The 9,845-nt window shown below is 49.7% G+C and overlaps 1 protein-coding gene across 1 annotated transcript in view; it reads right to left on the reverse strand.

The window, feature by feature from the left end:
* HOXA13 (homeobox A13) overlaps positions 1-117 on the reverse strand; it is a 2,665-nt gene extending 2,548 nt beyond the window's left edge. The window contains exon 1 of the mRNA XM_012804329.1: positions 4-117. Coding sequence (XP_012659783.1) covers positions 4-117 — 114 coding nt within the window. The remainder of the gene's footprint in view (positions 1-3) is intronic.
* Positions 118-9,845: the final 9,728 nt, after the last annotated feature.

Here is a 9,845-nt window from a genome sequence, read left to right on the forward strand (position 1 = left end):
CGCCGCCCCTTCCATGTTCTTGTTGAGCTCGTCGGCGACCAGGCCGCCGCCGTTGTCGTAGAGAAACATGACGGTGGGCTCGATCCAGCGGGGGTGGAGGAGCACGGAGGCTGTCATAGCCCGAGCCGCATGGAGAAGACCCCAGTGGCGCTGTTTTAAAAAGCCCCCAAGAAGTGAAGAGCGCGCGGCGCGGGGCCGGGGCCCGAGCGAGGGGGGCGGATCGCGCCCCGCGGGGTCGCGCCAGGCGGCCGCCCATTGGCCCGGCCCCCCCCCCGCTCCGCCCACGGCGTATGCAAAGCGGGCGGTTCCTACTCCCGCTCTGCGCTGTGCACCCGCGGTCCCCGCCGCAGTTCGCGGGGTCCCCACCGCCAGCGTCAGCCCCGCGGCCACGCACTATTCAACCAGGGGAGAGGCGGGGAAAGCGGGAGGGTGGGGGCGGAGGATCATGCGGGTGGGGCACAGAGAGAAGTCCAGTCCCCTCGCCGTCCCCCTTCCCTTCCCTTATCCCAGTGGGGCCCAGACCCGCGCAACCAGGCAGGGAAGGGAGGTGGTGCGTGATTGGGTTGAGACCTAAGGCGGTAGGGACAGGTCAGGGAAATCTGCTGGAGGCCAGAGATGGGAGGGCGGCGAGGACAGAGCCAGCCTAGCTGAGGCTGGGTGTTTATTGGGACCTCTGGGGCTGTTTTCTTTCCAGGAATCCCCGCGTCTTTCTGCAGCCAGACCCTAGGGCGGACATCGGTGCTTTCGGATTCAACAGCGTCGCAATTTGGCTCTCTTTCCTGGGGAACAGTGGCAGGGCGTTTGCTGCTGTGGGTTTCTGCGGATACGCCTAGCTTATGGGTTCCAGGATATTCGAATGGAAAGCCTGGACTGCATTTATGAGTCCCCTTCCTTTCCCTGTCCAAGCGTTAGTGGCCAATTTCATATACTTGCATTTAGGCCCACAGACTTAGAACAACTTATCACACCTCACAATCGCACACACCCACTGAATGTACACTGGTGCACTCAAATGCACACACTTACGTATACAGCCTGTTCCTCACTCTTCCTCCTCCAGAGACTTTGAGATGGAGAGAGCGGTCTTTGTGCACCATTCACCCACGGTCCTACATGGACAGTCTGGCTTAAGAGGAACAGGCTTCAGCTGGGCTACTGACTGGTGGTACTGGATCCCCTCTTCTGGGCCTAACACCGTCAGCTTTATAGAGCAAAAATGGGATCTGACTCTCAACACACCTAGGAACCCACTATTTTACTTCATTTTGGGAGAGAGGGGGCTCTTTGGGGCTACTTCCTGCCTTCCCTTCACGTAGGATCTCCAGCCTGCAGAGAGTGGCCAGTTCTCCTTTGCCCAAGAACCAGCTCAAGAAGCCTCTCCTTTGTGCCTGGGAAATGCGACCCTTTTTTTTGGAGCATGATGGAGTGTTGGTGCTAAAAGAGCTAAGTAGTGCTCCCCTTTTCCATTCCGTGTGCTCCCCTTTTCCAGTTCCATGTTTTGGGGAGGGATTCCGGGGGTCCTCCTGCTTTAGGGAGATATACTGATAGATTCCCACTTTCAATTTTGATACTGTGAGTTAGTCTGATGCCTGGAAGGAGAACAAGCATTCAAAGTGAAAGTGGGCGCATTACAGGAACATCAGAGCTGGGAGAGTGCTGGATTTCCTTCCACTCCAGACAGACTGGACTGGTGAGCAGCCAGGCTTGGACCTGCTCTCTGGTCCCAGCTTGCAGACTGAGCCCTAAGCTCAAGGCACTGAGCATATCATCCCTCTCTCCTGTATACTCTCTAAGCCCCTTAGGCTTCCTGCAGGGGTTTAGAGAGTATATGTGGCTGGGCTAGGGCTTTTATCTGCCCTGATCCCAGGTTTGCCCTGACCAATGTAAGTGTCGCCCAATAAAACCTTCTAGACAGCCTCCCCCAGCCCCTTAACCACCCCAGTGTGCCCTTTCCTTCTTGACTTTTTAGCAGTTCTGAGTAAATATTGATTTGCCCCCCCGTTTACCTTCTCTCTGGCCATTTTGCAGACTAAGGAACCGGGCTCTTAGGGATTTGATTTTTGTGTTACTTTCCGGCCCTTTTGCTGCCCTCCCCTCCTCCCTCCAAGTGGCATTGTAAAACTCACAGTGACAAAGAGACAGAGTAGGGTTTGAGGCCCCAGTTCCTGGGGATTCAAGGCAGTTTTACATACGGGTCAGACACGGCTGGAGGCCAAGGTCAAGTTGAAAGTTGCAGTCTAGCCAGTTGTGAGAACAGCCAGGCAAGCCTGGAGACCCAGGCAGCTGGAAAGGCCCACACTGCCCACCTCCTCTCACTCTTAATTCTCTTTCCCTTTGGTATTCTCCTTTCCGGGTCTGTTTGGCTACCTAGCATTTTTCGATGCCTTCGTGGAGTTTTTGGGGCGGTGTTTACCGGCTCTTCTTCTCTGCCTCCGCCCTGCTCTTGGCTGGGCTTTAAGGCTCTTCTGTTTTCCAGCCAGACCCAGAAAAACGAAAACACAGTTTGGGGAGCCCCCACTAGCTGGCGCCTGTGCCAGCTCATCTCTGGCCATCGCGCAGCTCCGGGTGCACACAGGGGCCAAGGCCAGCTCCGCATTCTTCCCCCCCTCCCACTTCTCTGGAGCCCCGAACCCAGCAGAAGAAGAGCTTCAGCTCCATAGGCTGCCAGAGTCGACTGGGTCCCTCCTCACCAAAAATGGTGAGATGAGATTTCGTCTTGTCCGCTGAAGAGCCACACGCAGGTTTGTCTGGGAGGGCTGATGTGGAGTGGGGATTGAGGGTGGGTGAAGGTTTTGGATTGAATCTGGAATTCAGACTTACTCCCTAACCATGGTGCCCCTGCCATGGATGGTCTTGGTACCTGAATTATTTCAGATAAATGGTGTGCCTTTAGTGATAAATTATCTGGATATTTTCTTAGTTCTCCTTGTATCCCTATTGATAATTTTTAAACTTTCAGGACATGGTCAGTAAGAGGAAGGCACCCTTCGTGTTCCTTTCTTGTTTTGAATCTCAATGTATAGGATGTGATTTTTCTATCAGGCATGTCAATGGTGTCCTTCAATGCCTCCACTGTTTTAAAATGTCTACATGTAGCCGTCAATCAGTGGAAGCAAACAAGCTTTGTGAATAATTTGGGGTCTGGGTTTCTAGAATTTCTACTCACTTTGAAGCAAAAACAATCCTCCTCCCCATTTTCTGCTGAGGGCAATGCAATATTTATTAATGGTTCCCAATATGATTTCTTTTCCTGCCAAGCAGCCACCAGACTGGCTTGCTGTGGAAAAAGAAGGGCAATGAAGGCTGGAGGGTACTTGCAGAAGCAAGAACAGATACTCCCAGCATTCTTCTTTTCCCAGTGGCAAGGTCAAGATTTGCTTGCCTCGCCAGCTAGTGGGGCCTGACCTTCAAAGTTGTCTGTCCCTCGGATTTTTTGTCCTCGAGGCTCAGAATTTCTATAAATTTGTAGGGAGGCACCATCAACTTGACAATTTTATCTTCAGACTCCTTGTAGGTTAGGCTGGGGAGCCAGTAGGATCTGTGGGCAGCAGGGGCCCCTTGAGCAAGAGAGCCAAACAGAAAGCTTAGAGGTGTAAGATGCAGTGGTCACTTTCCAGACTCTGTCTTGTGTGCCCAGATTTCTTTGGAGGAACCCTGAGAGGGCAGTGCCGGCAGGACAAGAGGGCGGTGGTGGCTGTAGCACAATCTTTGTTCAAGGAGTTGCCAGAGCTTTTCTCCTGCTCCAAAACATCTTGGCTAACAAAGCTTCTTACCTCCTAGAGTAGACCAGGGCATCCCGCAGGGCTTGCTGCCCTGAAGTTGCCTATTGAAGAAAGCACTTGGCTGGGTTTTTCTAGGTGGGAGACCCAGTGCCAGCCTGGTCCATGGGGCCTTGGCCTCCCCAGGTTGGAAGAAAAAAGGACAAAGGGAAAACAAGTTTTAATCAAGTTTGATTTTCATTAGCAAATGAAATTTACCTGCTCTCACTTTAATTGGAAGGAGGCTGTCAGCACTGTTCCCTGGCACTATTTCTTTGCATCCATCCAGCATTAAGATAAACGTTCTTTGGTTGATTCTAAAGACACTTTGTATTTCAGGATATTCATGTGTTTCTAATGTATCCAAGCCGCTTTACAAGCCACATTTGCAGAAATCTTAACCCTCTCCCTCCCATCCCAGGCTGACCAGGGGGCTGCAAAGATAACAGCATAAAAGACCCAAAGGGAAAGACAGTCTGAGAGGTTGAGGACAGAGAAAGAGAAAAGAAGAGATAGTCAAACAGGATAGCAGCTCTGAATCCACACTTGAGCAGACCTTTTGGGAAAGGAGCAAGTGGGGGGCTGATCTCTTCACAGTGGCTTTTTGAATGTCCCAGAGGGGTGGAAGATATACCCTCTTTCTTCAGGGGAAAGAGTAGTTCCCAGTCTCTGGGGTGAGGCAGACCAGTGAGCAGGGAAATGGTGCATCTTGAGTCACTCAGTCTTTCATTCTAGATTTTTGTGAATTTGAAACAGTAATGAGACAGTGAATGGCTCAAGGCTGTGGGAATAGTTTTGAAGCCTGGGAGTCACTTAGCACCGTGGTGACCAAATGCTAACATGGCGAAAATGTATGTGCAAGGTCCTGAAAGACCCACATAAGACTCTCACCTTTGCCTTTTAGATCCCTGATGGGGTGGATTTTGAGGACAGCAAGATTGTGGAGAACAGCTGTTCTGCTGCCTGCGCGGGGTTCTTCCGGTACTGAGTGTAGGATGCCTTAGAAAGGATCTCCGAAGCCCAGTTCCAGAGCGGCCCTGCCCTGTTTCCCTCGGAGAGTCCCTGAGAAAGGACATGGCCCTCCTGTTTTAGAACCAGACCCAGGTCCCACGCTCCCATGAGGAGCAGCACGGGGCAGCGGCGCTGGGTTGGCTCCCCAAGGTTGGTAGAAACTTGGAGCGAGGAGCTCGCTCTGGCCTTCAAGGTCTGACTGTGGGAGGCCCGAGTTATGCCAGCGGTGGTGGGAGAGCCCCCTACCCCTGCAAGTGCCATAGCCCGCTCTTCTCCCGACCTGGGAACAGCCTTCCCGGAAAGGACCTGAGCGATCGTTAGAAGCACAGAGACTTTGGAGAAGGGCTCTGCCGGAAGAAGGAAACGCCTTCTTGCAGTACGTGGCCGACTGGAACACGGGCCTGGGGACTGCGGGGGCCCCAACCCACTCAGGGGGTGAGCCGCCTGTCACTCGGCCAGGGCTCTGGGGAAGCGCGGGACGGCCTGGGGAATTCCGAGCGACAGCGACGTGAAAAGGACGAGGTCTCGGTGCCCGACGCTGTCTGTTCTTGCCACTCACTGCCCAAAAGGACTCCTACCCGCCGGACCCCCCACCCCACCCCGAGCTTGATGCTCACGCCCGCAACAAAACAGGAAACCAGCGCTGGGCTGCGAATTCTTTAAGTAAACAAATAAACTTGAAGACTTTCGAGCGTTCGAAGGAAATGGGGGCTTTGCACGAAAGCCTGGCCCCGCCGGGCTCAGGGCTTCTCGCGGTAAAACCCGTGCAGGCCGCCGGGCGGCCTGGGCCCGCGGGAGTCCGTGTCTCCCCAGCACCCCAAGAACTCCCATGCCCCAGCTCTGGGCTGCGAATTCTCATTGCTCAAAGTAACCGAGGGAAGGAAAGTCACCAGCACAGCTGAGAGGAAAGGGAACTCGGATCTCTTGAAATACACAGAGGTGTGATCAGACTTTTACCTGCATGTTATATAATCATAACGATGTGTGCGCCTTGATATGCAAACACAGATTCCCATGTCAAGCGTGCACATACATACACACAGAATGAATGTGCACATCCAGTGGCATGTGGATGAAATAGAAGCATCATACAAAGACCTGAGGAAAAAAATTCACCCTGTCGGACTAGCCTGGTGACATAATTTTCTGGAGCATCTCGCTATTCATACCGATTTTCCCCAACCACTCATCATTCCCCCTCCGAAGACTTTGTAAATACACCTGTCCTCAGTAGAGGGTGAGCCCCCGGCTGGCTGGTATTTACCTATTTCAGATGTCCTCCCCGGGACCTCTGGCTGGTTCTGGGGACTCTTGCTAAGCCGGTCTGGAGCGCCCAACGCTGCTTCAGGGAGCAGCCGCCGCTCTCTTTGTCCGGCGGCTCCAGCTCGGCCCAACGCTCCGAGAAACGAAGCAGCTCAATAAAAACTTTTGATATTAGTTTTTATGGGTATTTACACTCTGGTGAGGGGAGCTGAGTACGGAAGCTCCATTAATCAGCCCCCAACTTCGGGTTTGCATACTGAGTTTATGGGATGGGAGAGAAATCTTGCCGGAAAGAAAGCGTCAGGGATGGCCAGTTGGCTGCAGAGAAACGCAAAGGGAGCAAGGTTGTTTTCTGTTCAGGAAATAGAAGATTGAATGGGCAACCACAGGTGCTAACCAATGGACCTCCCTGCTTTTTCTTTTAGCTCTTTGACAAGGTAATTTTTCCCCTTTGACCAACACAATTAAAAAATAAACTTTTTATCATGGAATTAAAACACACCTGAGCTTAACAAACCCCTATGTACCTACCTCTTAGTTTCAAGCCTTATTATAATTTAATCCTTCACAGGTTGTTATACATTTACTCTTCTCGAAGGGAGTATTTTAAAGTAAATCCCAGAAGATGCATCATTCTATTTCCAATGTAGGATTTGAAAATACATTATATTTCAAGATTGAGCAAAAGAACTTGAACTTGAGTTATTGGAATTACGATCTAGAAAGAACTCAAAGGTTCATCCAGGAGAAAAACAAACCAAAAGGGGTCTCGGGAAGTGGTTGTGGTCCTATGTTGCCTAAAGTTTTCTGTCTCCTTTTTATAAAAAATACGTGTGTATGAGGGAGATTTCTGTTATCCTTTTCTATCAATGAGTAACATTTTACTCAAAGATTTCTGGTGTTATATCAAGATTTGGGGGGACACCAAAAAACATGCCTCAGTCCTTAGTACATACTAAATTGACATAATAGTCACTTGACATATACTCACGTATTAGTGAGCAAATGACCATTTCCCCTTTCAACATACCCCTCCCTGAGTAATAACCCCAAATAGATCTCTGATTGATTTAGCTAGGAAAGTTTGTGGATTTTTATTGGTGCATTTCACTACACTAACCACAGTTTTCAAGGAAAAAAGTGAAATTGCAATTCCATGTATATAAAAAAATTCTCCCAGCAGTAAGAGATTTTAAAAAAGAATTAGTGAAGGCATTGAAGTTTCTTTTGTTTTAATTCAATGGCCTAAATGAAAATGAGCATGATCCTCCCCCGTGAACTCTGAATGTGATTTAACTGAAAGTCATGGCAACATTAGAAAGCAAAAAGGCAAAAACAGCAAACAATTTAATTTGACAAGTCCTATGCCATTCAGCTGCTTAATAAATTCTAACCGCACTTGTCTGAGTGGATACTGGTCCTTCCTTTCAATGGCAGGGTATTGAGTTATTTTGCATTTCAGTTATATACAGTTCCTTAATTAATTTTGGAAGAGAATTGTGAAATATCTGGGATGATTTTACACTAAACATATACCCATTCATGACATTAGAAAAAATCTACCTGACCAAAGTCATAAGGTCTGTAAATTAAACAAGAGAAGAAATTACGCATTTGTATTTTATATCAATCTGTAACAACTCCAACTGCTGCGGAAGTGTGGGGGGAAATGTCGGCCGGGAATCTCTGACCGTCGTCTGTGAGGGTATCAGCATAATCAGTCCCTACTGGACCTTGGGTACACTGGCTGGTTCAGGGGTCCCAGATCTCCTGATCCTGGAATGAGTTCATTATAGGGGTGAGGGCTCTGGTGAAGGTCAGGTGGGGACTGCAGAAGCAAGAAGATTTGGAAGAAGAGGGAAAGGGGAAGAGAGAAACCACAGATTGGCACACAGGAAAGGAGACAAGGGAAGGAGAAGAATATGAAGCAACGAAACTATAGAAACTGTAATTCCCAACAAAAAGGTAAGCCACAGTCGCCCAAAGAAGGCCTGCATTTCTAACGTGCAGCAGAAGCCCATTCTCTGCAGAAGCCTGTTCTTTACTGAAGCCTCTCTGTCTCCCCTCCCCAGTGAGTCTCACTTGCAGGCTAGGCTGCCAGCCTCCCTGTGCTCTCTGTAACTGCGTAGCAATAATCCAGGCTTTGGGAAGCTGATTGTTTTGCAGAGTTAAATGTAGGCTGGAACTTCTGTCCATATAGAGCCCAAACACTGTGAACTTCTACCTACTGGTATTGGCTTCAGAGACATGGGTCAGTTGGGAGCCCAGCTCAAGATAGTTTCTCAAGCCTGCTAGCAATTATGTGCTCTCAGCCACTTTTAAAAAGCCCATATTTCTTTACATTTCTAGGATCTAATGTGAGGTTATGTTGGGTCATGGAACCCTTGGTTGGTGCAAAGTAATTTGATGTCACCAAGAACAAGCAGACTCATTTGTCACCCTGAGGAATAGAAGTCCTGGAAACCTGTGCTGTGAGCAGAACAGGGTGGGGTTGGCTAGGATTTGGGGAGCCAGTCAAGTGTCCAATGTGAGCTGAGAGGGGGCTTTCCTGGTGTAGGTATGTGGGTGAGAGAGAGGGCGCTTAGCTCTACACCATCTGAGTTTAGTTGTGGGGCCTACACTACTTGTTCCCAAATGTTTCCTGTTTATTTGTGACAGGATCCAGGTCTCAGTTTTTCATTCTCTGAAGTCTGGTTAACCCACCTGCAGTCCTTCCCCACACCCCACCCACTGGTGCTTCAATAGCTTGCTTAAATAAAGCTTAAGGGAGTCTTCCTACCTGAGGGGATAAGGGTCATTCAGCCAGTAAGTGATTGAAGGTGGGGTAGAAGAAGCCATAGCCCTTGTATCCCTTTGGTAATGCACTTTGGTGCCTGACAAGGTTGGCTAATGTCTCGGTGAAGGGCTTCAAGACATTTGACTAGAATGTTCTCATTCACCATTTCCAGTCATTTTTCATGGATTTTTTGGGGGGTGGTAACAAAGCCAAAGAACAGGACCCCCCAGGTACTCATTTGAGAATCAGGAATATCAAATACCTGGAGAAGTATGGGTAGGCAATTTGATGGGCAAAATGGGGAGAGAGGAGGCCACTTTCTACAGCCTTGGCCAGTGCTAACCCCTGTGACTTGAGCACACCAGGGCAGGGAATCATTTTGCACAGTAGCAGGCCCCTGCTACAGGACTCCACCATGTCCTAGGATTCATAGATGGAAATGTAGGACAGTGTCCCTTGCTATTCTGTACCATTTGGAAAAAGACAATCTGACTCCACTCTTCCGACAGTTTTAGATGACATACTGCTACAACAAGAAGACTGAGAGGGGAGAGGAGAACTTAGACTCAGCCAAAGTGGTCAACTAGGCCTCCCCCCACTTGAACAGGTGAAACCAAAGGAAAGATGAGCTGCATCAGCCTCTCTGAGGTACTGGAGGCCCACCAGTGTCTTCACCTTTCAGTGGTGATGGGGCTGGGAGAGCTAAATGACCACTTTCCATATGTGAGGCTCATTTCCACAGGTCTGTGAGGAAGTCTAGTCCTCCATGGAAATTAGACTCTGGGTGTGAGGAGGCAGTCAGGATCTCATGTGACCCCAAGGCCACCCGATAAAGATGGGGAAAAATATCCTGCCTGCCCATCCATTGAACTCCTGTAAAATACTGGCAGACACTAGACCCAAGTTTGAGAGATTTACATTTGGGCCTCTGGCCTCACCTCAATTCTAGAGTGATCTTTTTGATTCCCAGAACCACTCAGGACCCCCAGGAACCCACATACGGGTGCTCCAGGACTCTATGCACTTTAAATCAGGAA

The sequence above is a fragment of the Otolemur garnettii genome, unplaced genomic scaffold, assembly GCF_000181295.1.
Source record: "Otolemur garnettii isolate 467f Iridium unplaced genomic scaffold, OtoGar3 scaffold00028, whole genome shotgun sequence".
In the NCBI taxonomy this organism is placed as follows: Eukaryota; Metazoa; Chordata; class Mammalia; order Primates; family Galagidae; genus Otolemur; species Otolemur garnettii.